Source organism: Periophthalmus magnuspinnatus, chromosome 14 (assembly GCF_009829125.3).
Source record: "Periophthalmus magnuspinnatus isolate fPerMag1 chromosome 14, fPerMag1.2.pri, whole genome shotgun sequence".
NCBI classification, from domain to species: Eukaryota; Metazoa; Chordata; class Actinopteri; order Gobiiformes; family Gobiidae; genus Periophthalmus; species Periophthalmus magnuspinnatus.
This window is the reverse complement of record NC_047139.1, coordinates 1,434,047-1,454,245: the sequence shown is the minus strand read 5'-3', so window position 1 is coordinate 1,454,245 and position 20,199 is coordinate 1,434,047. Positions and strand designations below refer to the sequence as shown.

General features: G+C 47.1%; 2 protein-coding genes across 2 annotated transcripts; both read left to right on the top strand.

Moving 5' to 3' along the window:
• Positions 1-2,170: 2,170 nt before the first annotated feature.
• LOC129456798 (olfactory receptor 2A25-like) lies at positions 2,171-9,556 on the top strand. The gene is made up of 4 exons (XM_055226678.1): positions 2,171-2,224; positions 7,439-7,827; positions 8,893-9,119; positions 9,207-9,556. The coding sequence occupies exons 1-4, from the start codon at positions 2,171-2,173 to the stop codon at positions 9,554-9,556; spliced, it is 1,020 nt and encodes a 339-aa protein (XP_055082653.1).
• A 2,198-nt stretch (positions 9,557-11,754) lies between these two features.
• Positions 11,755-19,325, top strand: LOC129456797 (olfactory receptor 2A25-like). Its single transcript, XM_055226677.1, has 4 exons — positions 11,755-11,808; positions 17,208-17,596; positions 18,624-18,850; positions 18,964-19,325. Exons 1-4 carry the CDS (start codon positions 11,755-11,757, stop codon positions 19,323-19,325), a joined length of 1,032 nt encoding a protein of 343 aa, XP_055082652.1.
• Positions 19,326-20,199: the final 874 nt, after the last annotated feature.

The following is a 20,199-nucleotide window of genomic DNA, read 5'->3' as shown; positions in this document are numbered from 1 at the left end:
AGGCTAACAGAGATAAAACCTAACCGGGCTAAAGGCTAACAAAAATAAAGACTATGTCATTGCCCGATTTGTCCCATTTTTTAAACTGAGCATGCCCAGATACTTTGGCGCTGAAGTTGCTATAGTAACCGGACAAACCACATGTTTGAGATGAGACACACATGTGACCACTGACACGTTTATAACAGTTAAATTATAAATTAAAATGGTGCCAAATCTGACCAGGGGCCAAATCGAGCAATAACAGGCTAACAGAGCTAATGGCTAACCTTTACCCAAGAGACAATCCTAATCCTCTTTAATTCCCTGTGACCTTTGACCCCAGCTGGTCACTCGTCATTCTTTTTCAGTCCTGTGTCTTTGATAAATGTCATATTTAAATAAAGATTATAACCTTGACCTGTCCTAATTTTTTTGTCCAGATGGTGAAAAACTAAAACTAAAACATATAAATATATAAATATATACAGTGGGGCAAGAAAGTATTTATTCAGCCACTAATTGTGCATGTTCTCCCCCTTAAAAAGATGAGAGGCCTGTAATTTTCATCATAGTTTCACTTCAACTATGAGACAGAATGAGGAAAAAAGAAATCCAGAAAATCACATTGTTTGATTTTTTTAAGAATTTATTTGCAAATTGTGGTGAAAAATAAGTATTAATGATCAATAACAAAAGTTCATCTCAATACTTTTTTATATAACCTTTGTTGGCAATGACAGGTCAAATGTTTTCTGTGAGTCTCCAGAGGTTTTCTCTGTTGCTGTAGTTTGGCCCATTCCTCCTGCAGATCTCCTCTAGAGCAGTGATGTTTTGGGGCAACATGGACTTTCAACTCCCTCCAAAGATTTTCTATGGAGTTGAGATCTGGAGACTGGCTAGGCCCCTCCAGGACCTTGAAATGCTTCTCACGAAGCCACTCGTTCCCTGGGTGGTGTGTTTGGGATCATTGTCACGCTGAAAGACCCAGCCACGTTTCATCTTCAATGCCTTTGCTGATGGAAGGAGGTTTTCTCTCAAAATCTCATGATACATGGCCCCGTTCATTCTGTCCTTTACACGGATCAGTCGTCCTGGTCCCTTTGCAGAAAAACAGCCCCAAAGCATGATGTTTCCACCCTCATGATTCACAGTAGGTCTGGTGTTCTTTGGATATAACTCAGCATTCTTTCTCCTCCAAATACTACAAGTTGAGTTTTAACCAAAAAGTTATATTTTGTTTTACTTTGACCATATGACATTCTCCCAATCCTCTTCTGGATCATCCAAATGCTTCTATCAAACTTCAGACGGGCCTGGACATGTCCCGTTTTAAGCATGGGACCCGTCTGACACGGCAGGATTTGAGTCCCTGGCGGCGTAGTGTGTTACTGTCGTAACGACGGGCAAGGGGGACCAAAAACACAGAACTCGGGGAATAGTTTAACAGTGTTTATTTACAACAGAAGTTCAAAATGATGGTATCAAACGGTGAATTTGGGAGAGTGCAGTGGTCCAAGGTGAGAGTGTAAGGAGCAGGGTCTGAGACAGGGCGGACAGGACAGGGTCAGAAACAGGAGGGCAGAGCAGGTCCAGGGAGCAGGATCTGGTGAGGAGCAAGAATATCTACTAAGTAAAATCCAAACGAGCGCAAAAACAAGTACCACAAAGACACACGGATGATCTGGCACTGAGTGTCAGGTCCTGGCTTCTTCCCAGGTGTGGTTGATTGATGATTAGCCCCAGGTGTGCACGGGAGGAGCCAAAAATCTCAGGATCGGAAACAGGAGGGAGTGGGGAGGTGCATAAAGGGGCAGGATCAGCAGGGATCATGACAGTTACTGATGGTAGCCTTTGTTACTTTGGTCCCAGCTCTCTGCAGGTCATTCTTTAGGATTCTAGGTCATTCTCTGGGATTTTTGCTGACAGTTCTTGTGATCAATTTGACTCTATGGGGTGAGATCTTGCGTAGAGCCCCAGATCGAGGGAGATTATCAGTGGTCTTGTGTGTCTTCCATCCATGCATTTTCTTTCTGCATTACTGCAAACGCTGCACCAATCCGCCTGTCAATCTCACGCTCAATTCCTTCCTCAATCTTGAACAAGTCCCCAAGATACTTGAACTCCTCCACTTGAGGCCCTCTAGTGTGGCTTGCCCACCCTAGAGGGCAAGCCACGTTTTTCGAGAACCATGGACTCAGATTTGGAGGAGCTGATTCCCACCCCAGACGCCCTCCAGCCTCTGGTAGTGCCTAGAAATTCTGTCCATTATACAATGAACAGAACTGGTGACAGAGGGCAGCCCTGGTGGAGTCCAACATGCACCGGGAACAGGTCTGACTTATCGCAGTCAATGCAAACACAGAAGGAGCAATGTGGGGCCGTCCTCCTGTGGACCCACCAGGAGGATCCATAAGGGGCTAGGGCAGAGAGATCTGGGTGGCACTCGAAGGCGGGGGCCTCGACAACCGGATCTGCAGACAGGAAGACTGGCTCTGGGGACATGGAATGTCACCTCGCTGGGGGAAAAGGAACCTGATCTTGTGCAGGTGGTTGAGTGTTACCGACTAGATATATTCGGCATCACCTCCATGCATAGCTTGGGTTCTGAAACTCAACTCCTTGATAGGGGCTGGACTCTCCATTTCTCTGTTGTTGCCCGCGGGGAGCGGCGGCGAGCTGGTGTGGGCTCATTGCCCCACAGCTCAGCCGTCATGTGTTGGAGTTCACCCCGGTGAACTAGAGGGTCGCGTCCCTGCACCTTCAGGTCAGGGATAGGTGTCTTGTGTCAGCCTACGGGCCGAACAGCAATGCAGAGTACCCGGCCTTCTTGGAGTCCTAGGGAGGGGTATAGACAGTGACACCTGGAGGGATGTGATTAGGAAGAATGGCCTCCCTGATCTGAACCCGAGTGGTGTTTTTGGACTTTTGTGCTAGTCACAGTTTGTCCATAATGAACACCATGTTCGAGCACAAGTGTGTCCATCAGTGCATGTGTCTTAGACACTCGGGTGAAAAGAGGGGCTGTTAACCAATCACCACCTGGTGGATCCACTGGATCCAGATCTTGGGGGAGGTTGGGGACATGGACTCCGAGTGGGCCATGTTCTCCGCCTCTATTGTCAATGCGGCTGCTAATAGCTGTGGTCGTAAGGTCTGCGGTGCTTGTCACGGCGGCAACCCCCAAACCCAATGGTGGACACTGGGAGTAAGGGATGCCGTCAGGCTGAAGAAGGAGTCCTGTTGAACCTTGCTGGCTTGTGGAACTCCTGAGGCACCTGATGAGTACCGGCAAGACAAGTGTGCCACGGCTCGAACATTCTCAGAGGCAAAAACTTGGGGTTGGGAGAAGTTCGGAGAGGCCATGGAGGAGGACTATCGGACGGCCTCAAAGAGATTCTGGCAAACTGTCCGACGCCTCAGGAGGAGGTAGCAGTGCTTCACCAACACTGTTTACAATGCAGGCGGAGAGCTGCGGATGGTGGAAAGAACACTTTGAGGATCTCCTCAATCCCACCGTAACATCTTCCGAGGAGGAAGCAGAGACTGGGGACCCAGAGGCGGACTCGTCCATCACACTGGCTGAAGTTACTGAGGTGGTTGGCAAGCTCCTCGGTGGCAAAGCCCCACGGATGGACAAGATCGATCAAGATCCCGAGTACCTCAGGTCTTTAGATGCCCCACAGCCCCGCGTGGCGGTCGGGCTGGATTGTATGTTTTTCATTTTCTAATAGTTGCTCCCACAGTTGATTTCCTTCTTACCTGTTGCAGACTGAGTGTTCGGGGCCTGGTGTCTACAGTTTTGTTTGTGGTTCCTTTGCTCTTTGGTCTTGTCCATAGTGGAGTTTGGAGTCTGACTGTTTGAGGTTGTGGACATGTGTCTTTTATACTGATAACGAGTTCAAACAGGGGCCATTAATACAGGGAACGAGTGGAGGACAGAGGAGCCTCTTAAAGAAGAAGTTACAGGTCTGTGAGAGACACAAATCTCGCTTGTTTGTAGATGAACAAATACTTATTGTACCAAGGAATTTACCAATTAATTCATCAAAAATACCCCTGATGTACCGATGATGAAAATTCCAGGCCTCTCTCACCTCTTTAAGGGGGAGAACTTGCACAGTTGGTGGTTCAATACTTTTTTGCCCCACTGTGCACATACAAGACACAGCATTGGAATTACCTGCACTGCTGTGACGTAATCCTCAGACTGTTCTCAATCAGGTCCTCCTTCACCAAAGCCCTGTCAAATCTGTCCAGAGCACACTTTAATATTCACTTTTCCTTCTCTGTGGAATAAAAAAAACAGAGAGGTTTTCATATTTTTATAATGAGACTGAGTTTGGGAATAGAACCTGTGATAAATATGTGTCAGAGTTTTACTTCAGTTCAGAGTCAGTTTGTGAAGAAAACAACAAAAATGTACAGAATATTTGTGAATCCCTCTGTCACCAACAGAACACTCCAGAACACACCTGGTCTAGTCCTGGTTTAGTCCTGGTTTAGTCCTGGTTTAGTCCTGGTTTAGTCCTGGTTTAGTCCTGGTTCAGTCCTGGTTTAGTTCTGGTTTAGTCCTGGTTTAGACCTGGTTTAGTCCTGGTTTAGTCCTGGTTTAGTTCTGGTTTAGTCCTGGGTGACGTTATCCCACATGAGCTTGTTTAATATTCATGTTCCTCATTTACATATTCACAAAATTGTTTTTAACAGAACCATCTGAGACACAGAGAGGACTCACTCTGACCCAGGTAAGATACTGGACCAGGACTGGACCAGGACTGGACCAGGACTAAACCAGGACTAAACCAGGACTAAACCAGGACTAAACCAGGACTAAACCAGGACTAAAAACAGTCTTTTTGTGCTTTTTGTCAAATGAAAGTCTGAACTTTATGATGTTTCTGCCTTAGAATGTGACGTTCTAGAGTTTATGAGACGAGCCGCTGCTTTAGAACCGACACCAGAACATAGAAAATGAAACATGATGAGCTGAGGCAGATCCCTCTCTCATCCCCTTCTCGTCCCTCTCTCTTCCCCCTCTCGTCCCCCTCTCATCCCCCTCTCGTCCCCCTCTCATCCCCCTCTCGTCCTCCTCTCATCCCTCTCTCATAATGAACAGAATGTGTTCTCTTGGCCTGTGGGGCTTAGACACAAAGAGATCACAGTGATTCTCATGAACGAGCCGGCTCTTTTGAAGGCGAGCCAAGTTTATTTGTACAGCACAAGTGGTCCACAAGGTAGTTCAAAGTGTTTTACAGAATAAGAAAGACATTAACATCACATGACAACAAATCAAAACATAGATAATCACAAATAATCATCAGAAAATTAACATTAAAAGAGAAAAGTGCAGAGTAAAACTTTTAACAGAACGTTTAACAGAACTGTTTGGAGCCATCAGTGTAGAGGCCTGTCTCACATCTTCAAGAAGACTGTTTCAGGTTTTAGCTGCAGAAAACTGAAACTATGATTCCCCATGTTTAGTCCTGGTTTAGTCCTGGTTTAGTCCTGGTTTAGTCCTGGTTTAGTCCTGGTTTAGTCCTGGTTTAGTCCTGGTTTAGTCCTGGTTCAGTCCTGGTTTAGTCCTCCTCATGTGGGAGATGTTCTTTGGTGCTGCTCCATGGAGAGACTTCTGAGCCACAGGAGCCACAGACCTGAGCCACAGGACACATGTGTGAAGTACTTCCTGGTTCTAGTCCTGACCCGAGCAGCAGTGTTCTGGATGTTCTGGATGTTCTGGATGTTCTGGATGTTCTGGATGTTCTGGATGTTCTGGATGTTCTGGATGTTCTGTTTTGTCTTAAGGCTCGTTTGGAGAGTCCAGTGATCAGGACGTTACAGTCGTCTGATCTACTGGACACAAATGCAGGATAAATCTGAGTCTGGGTTTGACAGTTTACCTTTGATTTTTGAAATGCAATTTAGAGAAATGGTAAAAAGCTGCAGATGTTATTTATTTGATGTGGCTGTTAAAGTTTTGAATGGACCTTAACATGTTGGAACATTTTTTTAAAAGAACCATACCGTTTTATTTCTAATTTGTCTGCATTTATACTGATTCAAGCTGAACCAACACAAGAATCAGAACAGAATCAGAACAGGGAGAAGTTTGAGCTCAAAAAAACATATTTAACGTCATTATAACAGAAACGAACCGTTCGAAAAGACTCAGATCCCATAAAGGAAGCAAAAGTCCCATCACTTTTCTCTTGTTGTTACAGACGAGAGACAATAGTTTCTGTTCCATTTCTAAATCTGTCTCTCAAACTTTATAAATGTTATAGTTATTAAAACATTTCACTGAATCCTGTGTTTTAAATGTTTTTTGGACTTAAAACAGTCGTGTTATGGAGTCAGCTGGTTAACTCTGGAGATGCCCTGGGTCAGACTCACATTAAAGAACCGTTCAAACACTGAAGTCTGGTTTGGTCCTATTTTTATAGACCTGGTTCAGACCTGGTTCAGACCTGGTTCAGACCTGGTTCAGACCTGGTTCAGACCTGGTTCAGACCTGGTTCAGACCTGGTTCAGACCTGGTTCAGACCTGGTTCAGACCTGGTTCAGACCTGGTTCAGACCTGGTTCAGACCTGGTATGTGGTCTGGTCTTAGTTCCAGTCTTTGTCCTTATAGTATTCCTGGCCTCAGTCCTTGTCCTAGTCCCGATTTTAGTCCCGCTCTCTGTCTCAGTCTCACCCCTGATCTTAGTCCCGGTCTCTGGTCTTAGTCCTTGTCTCTGGTTTTCGTCCAGGTCTCTGGTCTTAGTCTCGATCTTAGTCCCCGTCTTAGGTCTGGTCTCTGGTCTTAGTCCCAGTCTCTTGTCTTGGTCCTGGTCTCTGGTCTTAGTCTCGGTCTTAGTCCTGGTCTCTAGTCTTGGTCTCTGGTCTTAGTCCCGGTCTCTGGTCTCAGTCCCGGTCTCAGGTCTCAGTCCCGGTCTCTGGTCCCAGTCCCAGTCTCTGGTCTTAGTCCCGGTCTATGGTCTCAGTCCTGGTCTCTGATCTTAGTCCTGGTCTCTGGTCTTAGTCCCGGTCTCTGGTCTCAGTCCCGGTCTCTGGTCTCAGTCCCGGTCTCTGGTCTCAGTCCCGGTCTCTGGTCTCAGTCCCGGTCTCTGGTCTCAGTCCCGGTCTCTGGTCTCAGTCCCGGTCTCTGGTCTCAGTCCTGGTCTCTGGTCTTAGTCCTGGTCTCTGGTCTCAGTCCTGGTCTCTTGTCTCAGTCCCGGTCTCTGGTCTCAGTCCCGGTCTCTGGTCTCAGTCCTGGTCTCTGGTCTTAGTCCTGGTCTCTTGTCTCAGTCCCGGTCTCTGGTCTCAGTCCTGGTCTCTGGTCTCAGTCCCGGTCTCTGGTCTCAGTCCTGGTCTCTGGTCTTAGTCCTGGTCTCTGGTCTCAGTCCTGGTCTCTGGTCTTAGTCCTGGTCTCTGGTCTCAGTCCCGGTCTCTGGTCTCAGTCCGGTCTCTGGTCTTGTTTCAGGTGCAGATGTCTAACTCGTCCGTGGTTCTGGACCCGGTGGTGTTTGTGTTGGAGGGTTTCCTGGTTGCCCCTGGTTACGGGCCCCTCCTCTTCCTGTTGCTGCTGTGTATCTTCCTGTTGGTGTTGGCGGGTAACGGGCTGGTGCTGGTCGCCGTGGCGACAGAGCGGCGGTTATGGCGGCCGATGTTCGTGCTGATGGTGAACCTGGCGCTGGTCGACCTGTTGGGGGCGTCGGCCATCTGTCCCCGCCTCCTCATGCTCCTCCTGTATGCGGGCGGGCCAATCAGCTACCGGTCCATCAGCCACGCCCACGCACTGCTGCAGGCCATCGCTGTGCACACGTACGGAGTCGCCATGCTGACCGTGCTCGCCGCCATGGCCTACGACAGGTGAGACTATATACACCTACATGTACTACTACGACAGGTAAATAATAATATTATATTGATACTTTGCAGTGACACCACACTACATGTATGTCTATTGTGGAATGTGTAGCAGTTGCCATGGTGACACAATGCACACATTAGCAAACACTGTCAAAAAAGTTTTAAAATTGTCTAAAAACTAAAGAAAAATCCAAGTGATTGAAAGAGCACATTTTGAGGAGCCTGTGATCAACCTGAGTGTTCAGGTGAGAGTGACTAACTCAAAAATTGTTGGCTAATGGTAATGCTAGCTAGCTTGTGCCAGTAATGTTATTTGAAAGGGACTCTTTTAACAGCACAGATTGTTTCTGCTGTTGTAGTTCAGATAAATCAGTTCTTTATTGTCAGATTGTGTTAAAACAAAATTCAGATTAAAGCCAATAAAGCCTTAGACAGAGCGGTACCTCCAGTTAGCATCACATCCCCAGGGAATGTTGATGACATCAACTGCAAAGGAGCAATAGAGAAAAGTGTCTCTCCCTCATCCGGGAGTAAGACATCATCACATTCTGGAACCTCACGGTTGAAGTCCTTCAAAGTCCTTCAGAGTCCTTCAGAGTCCTTCAAAGTCCTTCAGAGTCCTTCAGAGTACTTCAGAGTCCTTCAGAGTCCTTCAAAGTCCTTCAGAGTCCTTCAAAGTCCTTCATAGTCCTTAGGAGTCACTTCAAAGTCCTTCAGAGTCCTTAGGAGTCACTTCAGACCCACAGCAAATCAGGACTCTGTGTTTACATGTTTCAAAAATGAATCTCTGAGTAATTTTTGATAACAGTTTTAAGTTAAGTGCCATCAGATCAAGTTTTTATCAGCTATGTCTTTTATCGAAAGTAAAGCCTTTTTAAAGTCACGCCGATCTCGAAGACTATTCACGTTTTTATCAGCTCCAGAACAGACTTTTTTAAAAGTTTGGTCTTAGGCTCAGCCCTGGTCTCAGTCCTGGTCTCAGTCCTGGTCTCAGTCCTGGTCTCAGCCCTGATCTCAGTCCTGGTCTCAGTCCCGGTCTCAGTCCTGGTCCTGGTCTGTTCTCAGGTACGTGGCTGTGTGTGAGCCGCTCCGGTACCACTCCGTCATGACTCCGCTCCGGGTTTTCTGGCTTTGTTTCTGGTCCTGGTTCTTGGCCGTGGTCTTGATCGGGATTCTGTTCGGATTTCACATTGGGACCAAGTTTTGTGGGACTCTGATCCAACACGTGTACTGCAGTAACCGAGGAATACTGCAGCTGTCCTGTGAGCCCTCGCCTGTAAATAACTACTATGGTAAGTACTACAAATACTACTACCACTATTACTATCACTACTACTATACTATACACTGATGTCCTCTTCTGTGACTCCTCCCCTCAGGCCTGGTGATGACATACGCGGTCAGCACGAGTGTGTTCCTGGTTACAACATTCTCATACATTCGGATCCTGATGGCGGTCTTGGGTCGCGGCGGTCCGGACCCGGTTCAGACCCGGTCTAAGGCCCTCCAGACCTGCTCCTCCCACCTGGTGGTCTACGTGCTGTACAACGTGGCAATCGTCATCATCGTCATCTCGTACCGTTTTCCTGCACTTGCCCCGAACATCAAGAAACTCTTCAGCATCCTCTTCATCATCGTCCCTCCCACCGTCAACCCGCTCATTTACGGCCTGGTGAGCCACGAGCTGCGCAGCGCCATCTGCAGAAGGCTGCGCCGCGTCGCACTGTAAAGACACAGCTAAAGGCTAACAAAGCTAAAGGCTAACAGAGATAAAACCTAACCGGGCTAAAGGCTAACAAAAATAAAGACTATGTCATTGCCCGATTTGTCCCATTTTTTAAACTGAGCATGCCCAGATACTTTGGCGCTGAAGTTGCTATAGTAACCGGACAAACCACATGTTTGAGATGAGACACACATGTGACCACTGACACGTTTATAACAGTTAAATTATAAATTAAAATGGTGCCAAATCTGACCAGGGGCCAAATCGAGCAATAACAGGCTAACAGAGCTAATGGCTAACCTTTACCCAAGAGACAAACCTAATCCTCTTTAATTCCCTGTGACCTTTGACCCCAGCGTGTCACTCGTCATTCTTTTTCAGTCCTGTGTCTTTGATAAATGTCATATTTAAATAAAGATTATAACCTTGACCTGTCCTAATTTTTTTGTCCAGATGGTGAAAAACTAAAACTAAAACATATAAATATATAAATATATACAGTGGGGCAAGAAAGTATTTATTCAGCCACTAATTGTGCAAGTTCTCCCCCTTAAAAAGATGAGAGGCCTGTAATTTTCATCATAGTTTCACTTCAACTATGAGACAGAATGAGGAAAAAAGAAATCCAGAAAATCACATTGTTTGATTTTTTTAAGAATTTATTTGCAAATTGTGGTGAAAAATAAGTATTAATGATCAATAACAAAAGTTCATCTCAATACTTTTTTATATAACCTTTGTTGGCAATGACAGGTCAAATGTTTTCTGTGAGTCTCCAGAGGTTTTCTCTGTTGCTGTAGTTTGGCCCATTCCTCCTGCAGATCTCCTCTAGAGCAGTGATGTTTTGGGGCAACATGGACTTTCAACTCCCTCCAAAGATTTTCTATGGAGTTGAGATCTGGAGACTGGCTAGGCCCCTCCAGGACCTTGAAATGCTTCTCACGAAGCCACTCGTTCCCTGGGTGGTGTGTTTGGGATCATTGTCACGCTGAAAGACCCAGCCACGTTTCATCTTCAATGCCTTTGCTGATGGAAGGAGGTTTTCTCTCAAAATCTCATGATACATGGCCCCATTCATTCTGTCCTTTGCACGGCTCAGTCGTCCTTGTCCCTTTGCAGAAAAACAGCCCCAAAGCATGATGTTTCCACCCTCATGATTCACAGTAGGTCTGGTGTTCTTTGGATATAACTCAGCATTCTTTCTCCTCCAAATACTACAAGTTGAGTTTTAACCAAAAAGTTATATTTTGTTTTACTTTGACCATATGACATTCTCCCAATCCTCTTCTGGATCATCCAAATGCTTCTATCAAACTTCAGACGGGCCTGGACATGTCCCGTTTTAAGCATGGGACCCGTCTGACACGGCAGGATTTGAGTCCCTGGCGGCGTAGTGTGTTACTGTCGTAACGACGGGCAAGGGGGACCAAAAACACAGAACTCGGGGAATAGTTTAACAGTGTTTATTTACAACAGAAGTTCAAAATGATGGTATCAAACGGTGAATTTGGGAGAGTGCAGTGGTCCAAGGTGAGAGTGTAAGGAGCAGGGTCTGAGACAGGGCGGACAGGACAGGGTCAGAAACAGGAGGGCAGAGCAGGTCCAGGGAGCAGGATCTGGTGAGGAGCAAGAATATCTACTAAGTAAAATCCAAACGAGCGCAAAAACAAGTACCACAAAGACACACGGATGATCTGGCACTGAGTGTCAGGTCCTGGCTTCTTCCCAGGTGTGGTTGATTGATGATTAGCCCCAGGTGTGCACGGGAGGAGCCAAAAATCTCAGGATCGGAAACAGGAGGGAGTGGGGAGGTGCATAAAGGGGCAGGATCAGCAGGGATCATGACAGTTACTGATGGTAGCCTTTGTTACTTTGGTCCCAGCTCTCTGCAGGTCATTCTTTAGGATTCTAGGTCATTCTCTGGGATTTTTGCTGACAGTTCTTGTGATCAATTTGACTCTATGGGGTGAGATCTTGCGTAGAGCCCCAGATCGAGGGAGATTATCAGTGGTCTTGTGTGTCTTCCATCCATGCATTTTCTTTCTGCATTACTGCAAACGCTGCACCAATCCGCCTGTCAATCTCACGCTCAATTCCTTCCTCAATCTTGAACAAGTCCCCAAGATACTTGAACTCCTCCACTTGAGGCCCTCTAGTGTGGCTTGCCCACCCTAGAGGGCAAGCCACGTTTTTCGAGAACCATGGACTCAGATTTGGAGGAGCTGATTCCCACCCCAGACGCCCTCCAGCCTCTGGTAGTGCCTAGAAATTCTGTCCATAAATACAATGAACAGAACTGGTGACAGAGGGCAGCCCTGGTGGAGTCCAACATGCACCGGGAACAGGTCTGACTTATCGCAGTCAATGCAAAAACAGAGGGAGCAATGTGGGGCCGTCCTCCTGTGGACCCACCAGGAGGATCCATAAGGGGCTAGTGCAGAGAGATCTGGGCACTCAAAGGCGGGGGCCTCTAAAACCGGATCTGCACACATGGAGACTGGCTCTGGGGACATGGAATGTCACCTCGCTGGGGGAAAAGGAGCCTGATCTTGTGCAGGTGGTTGAGTGTTACTGACTAGATATATTCGGCATCACCTCCATGCATAGCTTGGGTTCTGAAACTCAACTCCTTGATAGGGGCTGGACTCTCCATTTCTCTGTTGTTGCCCGCGGGGAGCGGCGGCGAGCTGGTGTGGGCTCATTGCCCCACAGCTCAGCCGTCATGTGTTGGAGTTCACCCCGGTGAACTAGAGGGTCGCGTCCCTGCACCTTCAGGTCAGGGACAAGTGTCTTTTGTCGGCCTACGGGCCGAACAGCAATGCAGAGTACCCGGCCTTCTTGGAGTCCTAGGGAGGGGTAATAGACAGTGCACCAACCGGGGAATCTGTTGTTCTCCTGGGGGACTTCAACGCCCATGTGGGTAATGACAGTGACACCTGGAGGGATGCGATTAGGAAGAATGGCCTCCCTGATCTGAACCCGAGTGGTGTTTTTGGACTTTTGTGCTAGTCACAGTTTGTCCATAATGACCACCATGTTCGAGCACAAGTGTGTCCATCAGTGCATGTGTCTTAGACACTCGGGAGAAAAGAGGGGCTGTTAACCAATCACCACCTGGTGGATCCACTGGATCCAGATCCTGGGGGAGGTTGGGGACATGGACTCCGAGTGGGCCATGTTCTCATAGCTGTGGTCATAAGGTCTGCGGTGCTTGTCACGGCGGCAACCCACAACCCCAGTGGTGGACACTGGGAGTAAGGGATGCCGTCAGGCTGAAGAAGGAGTCCTGTTGAGCCTTGCTGGCTTGTGGAACTCCTGAGGCACCTGATGAGTACCGGCAGGACAAGTGTGCCACGGCTCGAACAGTCTCAGAGGCAAAAACTTGGGGTTGGGAGAAGTTCGGAGAGGCCATGGAGGAGGAATATCGGACGGCCTCAAAGAGATTCTGGCAAACTGTCCGACGCCTCAGGAGGAGGTAGCAGTGCTTCACCAACACTGTTTACAGTGCGGGCGGAGAGCTGCGGACGGTGGAAAGAATACTTTGAGGATCTCCTCAATCCCACCGTAACATCTTCCTAGGAGGAAGCAGAGACTGGGGACCCAGAGGCGGACTCGTCCATCACACTGGCTGAAGTTACTGAGGTGGTTGGCAAGCTCCTCGGTGGCAAAGCCCCACGGATGGACAAGATCGATCAAGATCCCGAGTACCTCAGGTCTTTAGATGCCCCACAGCCCCGCGTGGCGGTCGGGCTGGATTGTATGTTTTTCATTTTCTAATAGTTGCTCCCACAGTTGATTTCCTTCTTACCTGTTGCAGACTGAGTGTTCGGGGCCTGGTGTCTACAGTTTTGTTTGTGGTTCCTTTGCTCTTTGGTCTTGTCCATAGTGGAGTTTGGAGTCTGACTGTTTGAGGTTGTGGACATGTGTCTTTTATACTGATAACGAGTTCAAACAGGGGCCATTAATACAGGGAACGAGTGGAGGACAGAGGAGCCTCTTAAAGAAGAAGTTACAGGTCTGTGAGAGACACAAATCTCGCTTGTTTGTAGATGAACAAATACTTATTGTACCAAGGAATTTACCAATTAATTCATCAAAAATACCCCTGATGTACTGATGATGAAAATTCCAGGCCTCTCTCACCTTTTTAAGGGGGAGAACTTGCACAGTTGGTGGTTGAATACTTTTTTGCCCCACTGTGCACATACAAGACACAGCATTGGAATTACCTGCACTGCTGTGACGTAATCCTCAGACTGTTCTCAATCAGGTCCTCCTTCACCAAAGCCCTGTCAAATCTGTCCAGAGCACACTTTAATATTCACTTTTCCTTCTCTGTGGAATAAAAAAAACAGAGAGGTTTTCATATTTTTATAATGAGACTGAGTTTGGGAATAGAACCTGTGATAAATATGTGTCAGAGTTTTACTTCAGTTCAGAGTCAGTTTGTGAAGAAAACAACAAAAATGTACAGAATATTTGTGAATCCCTCTGTCACCAACAGAACACTCCAGAACATACCTGGTTTAGTCCTGGTTTAGTCCTGGGTGACGTTATCCCACATGAGCTTGTTTAATATTCATGTTCCTCATTTACATATTCACAAAATTGTTTTTAACAGAACCGTCTGAGACACAGAGAGGACTCACTCTGACCCAGGTAAGATACTGGACCAGGACTGGACCAGGACTGGACCAGGACTGGACCAGGACTGGACCAGGACTAAACCAGGACTAAACCAGGACTAAACCAGGACTAAACCAGGACTAAACCAGGACTAAACCAGGTCTAAACCAGGACTGAACCAGGACTAAACCAGAACTAAACCAGGACTAAACCAGGACTAAACCAGGACTAAACCAGGACTAAACCAGGACTAAAAACAGTCTTTTTGTGCTTTTTGTCAAATGAAAGTCTGAACTTTATGATGTTTCTGCCTGAGAATGTGACGTTCTAGAGTTTATGAGACGAGCAGCTGCTTTAGAACCGACACCAGAACATAGAAAATGAAACATGATGAGCTGAGGCAGATCCCTCTCTCATCCCCTTCTCGTCCCTCTCTCTTCCCCCTCTCGTCCCCCTCTCATCCCCCTCTCGTCCTCCTCTCATCCCCCTCTCGTCCTCCTCTCGTCCTCCTCTCATCCCTCTCTCATAATGAACAGAATGTGTTCTCTTGGCCTGTGGGGCTTAGACACAAAGAGATCACAGTGATTCTCATGAACGAGCCGGCTCTTTTGAAGGCGAGCCAAGTTTATTTGTACAGCACAAGTGGTCCACAAGGTAGTTCAAAGTGTTTTACAGAATAAGAAAGACATTAACATGACAACAAATCAAAACATAGATAATCACAAATAATCATCAGAAAATTAACATTAAAAGAGAAAAGTGCAGAGTAAAACTTTTAACAGAACTTTTAACAGAACTGTTTGGAGCCATCAGTGTAGAGGCCTGTCTCACATCTTCAAGAAGACTGTTTCAGGTTTTAGCTGCAGAAAACTGAAACTATGATTCCCCATGTTTAGTCCTGGTTTAGTCCTGGTTTAGTCCTGGTTTAGTCCTGGTTTAGTCCTCCTCATGTGGGAGATGTTCTTTGGTGCTGCTCCATGGAGAGACTTCTGAGCCACAGGAGCCACAGACCTGAGCCACAGGACACATGTGTGAAGTACTTCCTGGTTCTAGTCCTGACCCGAGCAGCAGTGTTCTGGATGTTCTGGATGTTCTGGATGTTCTGGATGTTCTGTTCTGTGGCTCGTTTGGAGAGTCCAGTGATCAGGACGTTACAGTCGTCTGATCTGCTGGACACAAATGCAGGATAAATCTGAGTCTGGGTTTGACAGTTTACCTTTGATTTTTGACATGCAATTTAGAGAAATGGTAAAAAGCTGGAGATGTTATTTATTTGATGTGGCTGTTAAAGTTTTGAATGGACCTTAACATGTTGGAACATTTTTTTAAAAGAACCATACCGTTTTATTTCTAATTTGTCTGCATTTATACTGATTCAAGCTGAACCAACACAAGAATCAGAACAGAATCAGAACAGGGAGAAGTTTGAGCTCAAAAAAACATATTTAACGTCATTATAACAGAAACGAACCGTTCGAAAAGACTCAGATCCCATAAAGGAGCAAAAGTCCCATCACTTTTCTCTTGTTGTTACAGACGAGAGACAATAGTTTCTGTTCCATTTCTAAATCTGTCTCTCAAACTTTATACATGTTATAGTTATTAAAACATTTCACTGAATCCTGTGTTTTAAATGTTTTTTGGACTTTAAACAGTCGTGTTATGGAGTCAGCTGGTTAACTCTGGAGATGCCCTGGGTCAGACTCACATTAAAGAACCGTTCAAACACTGAAGTCTGGTTTGGTCCTATTTTTATAGACCTGGTTCAGACCTGGTTCAGACCTGGTTCAGACCTGGTTCAGACCTGGTTCAGACCTGGTCTGTGGTCTGGTCTTAGTTCCAGTCTTTGTCCTTATAGTATTCCTGGCCTCAGTCCTTGTCCTAGTCCCGATTTTAGTCCTGCTCTCTGTCTCAGTCTCACCCCTGATCTTAGTCCCGGTCTCTGGTCTTAGTCCTTGTCTCTGGTTTTCGTCCAGGTCTCTGGTCTTAGTCTCGATCTTAGTCCCCGTCTTAGGTCTGGTCTCTGGTCTTAGTCCCAGTCTCTTGTCTTGGTCCTGGTCTCTGGTCTTAGTCTCGGTCTTAGTCCTGGTCTCTAGTCTTGGTCTCTGGTCTTAGTCCCGGTCTCTGGTCTCAGTCCCGGTCTCTGGTCTTAGTACTGGTCTCCGGTCTCAGTCCCGGTCTCTGGTCTCAGTCCTGGTCTCTGGTCTAAGTCCCGGTCTCTGGTCTCAGTCCCGCTCTCTGGTCTCAGTCATGGGTCTCTGGTCTCAGTCCTGGTCTCTGGTCTCAGTCCCGGTCTCTGGTCTTAGTACTGGTCTCTGGTCTCAGTCCCGGTCTCTGGTCTCAGTCCTGGTCTCTTGTCTCAGTCCTGGTCTCTGGTCTCAGTCCCGGTCTCTGGTCTCAGTCCCGGTCTCTTGTCTCAGTCCCGGTCTCTGGTCTCAGTCCTGGTCTCTGGTCTCAGTCCCGGTCTCTGGTCTTAGTCCCGGTCTCAGTCCCGGTCTCTGGTCTCAGTCCCGGTCTCTGGTCTCAGTCCTGGTGTCTGGTCTCAGTCCGGTCTCTGGTCTTAGTCCCGGTCTCAGTCCTGGTCTCTTGTCTCAGTCCTGGTCTCTTGTCTCAGTCCTGGTCTCTTGTCTCAGTCCTGGTCTCTGGTCTTAGTCCTGGTCTCTGGTCTTAGTCCTGGTCTCTGGTCTCAGTCCGGTCTCTGGTCTTAGTCCCGGTCTCAGTCCTGGTCTCTTGTCTCAGTCCTGGTCTCTTGTCTCAGTCCTGGTCTCTTGTCTCAGTCCTGGTCTCTGGTCTTAGTCCTGGTCTCTTGTCTCAGTCCTGGTCTCTGGTCTTAGTCCTGGTCTCTGGTCTCAGTCCCGGTCTCTGGTCTCAGTCCGGTCTCTGGTCTCAGTCCTGGTCTCTGGTCTTAGTCCTGGTCTCTGGTCTTAGTCCTGGTCTCTGGTCTCAGTCCCGGTCTCTGGTCTCAGTCCTGGTCTCTGGTCTTAGTCCTGGTCTCTTGTCTCAGTCCTGGTCTCTGGTCTTGTTTCAGGTGCAGATGTCTAACTCGTCCGTGGTTCTGGACCCGGTGGTGTTTGTGTTGGAGGGTTTCCGGGTTGCCCCTGGTTACGGGCCCCTCCTCTTCCTGTTGCTGCTGTGTATCTTCCTGTTGGTGTTGGCGGGTAACGGGCTGATGCTGGTCGCCGTGGCGACAGAGCGGCGGTTATGGCGGCCGATGTTCGTGCTGATGGTGAACCTGGCGCTGGTCGACCTGTTGGGGGCGTCGGCCATCTGTCCCCGCCTCCTCATGCTCCTACTGTACGCGGGCGGGCCAATCAGCTACCGGTCCATCAGCCACGCCCACGCACTGCTGCAGGCCATCGCTGTGCACACGTACGGAGTCGCCATGCTGACCGTGCTCGCCGCCATGGCCTACGACAGGTGAGACTATATACACCTACATGTACTACTACGACAGGTAAATAATAATATTATATTGATACTTTGCAGTGACATCACACTACATGTATGTCTATTGTGGAATGTGTAGCAGTTGCCATGGTGACACAATGCACACATTAGCAAACACTGTCAAAAAAGTTTTAAAATTGTCTAAAAACTCAAGAAAAATCCAAGTGATTGAAAGAGCACATTTTGAGGAGCCTGTGATCAACCTGAGTGTTCAGGTGAGAGTGACTAACTCAAAAATTGTTGGCTAATGGTAATGCTAGCTAGCTTGTGCCAGTAATGTTATTTGAAAGGGACTCTTTTAACAGCACAGATTGGTTCTCCTGTTGTAGTTCAGATAAATCAGTTCTTTATTGTCAGATTGTGTTAAAACAAAACTCAGATTAAAGCCAATAAAGCCTTAGACAGAGCGGTACCTCCAGTTAGCATCACATCCCCAGGGAATGTTGATGACATCAACTGCAAAGGAGCAATAGAGAAAAGTGTCTCTCCCCCATCTGGGAGTAAGACATCATCACATTCTGGAACCTCACGGTTGAAGTCCTTCAGAGTACTTCAGAGTCCTTCAGAGTCCTTCAGAGTCCTTCAGAGTCCTTCAAAGTCCTTCATAGTCCTTAGGAGTCACTTCAAAGTCCTTCAGAGTCCTTAGGAGTCACTTCAGACCCACAGCAAATCAGGACTCTGTGTTTACATGTTTCAAAAATGAATCTCTGAGTAATTTTTGATAACAGTTTTAAGTTAAGTGCCGTCAGATCAAGTTTTTATCAGCTATGTCTTTTATCGAAAGTAAAGACTTTTTAAAGTCACGCCGATCTCGAAGACTATTCACGTTTTTATCAGCTCCAGAACAGACTTTTTTAAAAGTTTGGTCTTAGGCTCAGCCCTGGTCTCAGTCCCGGTCTCAGTCCTGGTCTCAGTCCCGGTCTCAGTCCCGGTCTCAGTCCCGGTCTCAGCCCTGGTCTCAGTCCTGGTCTCAGTCCTGGTCCTGGTCTGTTCTCAGGTACGTGGCTGTGTGTGAGCCGCTCCGGTACCACTCCGTCATGACTCCGCTCCGGGTTTTCTGGCTCTGTTTCTGGTCCTGGTTCTTGGCCGTGGTCTTGATCGGGATTCTGTTCGGATTTCACATTGGGACCAAGTTTTGTGGGACTCTGATCCAACACGTGTACTGCAGTAACCGAGGAATACTGCAGCTGTCCTGTGAGCCCTCGCCTGTAAATAACTACTATGGTAAGTACTACAAATACTACTATCACTACTACTATTACTATCACTACTACTATACTTCTGACTTTCTTAGTAGCCCTAACACTGATGTCCTCTTCTGTGACTCCTCCCCTCAGGCCTGGTGATGACATACGCGGTCGGCACGAGCGTGCTTTTGGTCACAACATTCTCATACATTCGGATCCTGATGGCGGTCTTGGGTCGTGGCGGTCCGGACCCGGTTCAGACCCGGTCTAAGGCCCTCCAGACCTGCTCCTCCCACCTGGTGGTCTTCGTGCTGTACAACGTGTCATGCGTCATCATCGTCATCTCATATCGTTTCCCCGCACTCGCCCCGAACATCAAGAAACTCTTCAGCATCCTCTTCATCATCGTCCCTCCCACCGTCAACCCGCTCATTTACGGCCTGGTGAGCCACGAGCTGCGCAGCGCCATCTGCAGAAGGCTGCGCCGCGTCGCACCCAAGAGACAAAGCTAAAGGCTAACAGAGATTAAGACTATGTCATTGCCCGATTTGTCCCATTTTTTTAACTGAACATGCCCAGATACTTTGCCACTGAAGTTGCTATAGTAACCGGACTTTGGACAAACCTCATGTTTGAGATGAGACACATGTGACCACAGACACAGAAAACACGAGAAAAACATCTTTAAAACAGCTAAAAGACATTATAAATTGAAATAGTGCCAAATTCGATCAGGGACCAAATTGGGCAGTGACAGGCTAACAGAGCTAAAGGCTAACCTTAACCCAACAGACAGCGCTGACCCTAATCCTCTTTGACTCCTCGTGACCTTTGACCCCAGCTGGACACTCGTCATTCTTATTCAGTCCCGTGTCAATATTTAAATAAAGATTATAACCTTGACCTGTCCTCATTCTTTTGTCCAGAGAGTGCAAAAATAAAAATAAAACATAAATATATAAATATAAATATATACAGTGGGGCAAAAAAGTATTTATTCAGCCACTAATTGTGCAAGTTCTTCCCCTTAAAAAAGATGAGAGAGGTCTGTAATTTTCATCATAGATTCACTTCAATTTTAAGAGACAAAATGAGAAAAAAATCCAGAAAATCACATTGTCTAATTTTTTAAGAATTTATTTGAAAATTATGGTGGAAAATAAGTATTTGATCAATAACAAAAGTTCATCTCAATACTTTTTTATATAGCCTTTGTTGGCAATGACAGAGGTCAAATGTTTTCTGTCTCCAGAGGTTTTCACTGTTGCTGTAGTTTGGTCCATTCCTCCTGCAGATCTCCTCTAGAGCACTGATGTTCTGGGGCTGTGGGCAACATGGACTTTGAACTCCCTCCAAAGATTTTCTATGGAGTTGAGATCTGGAGAC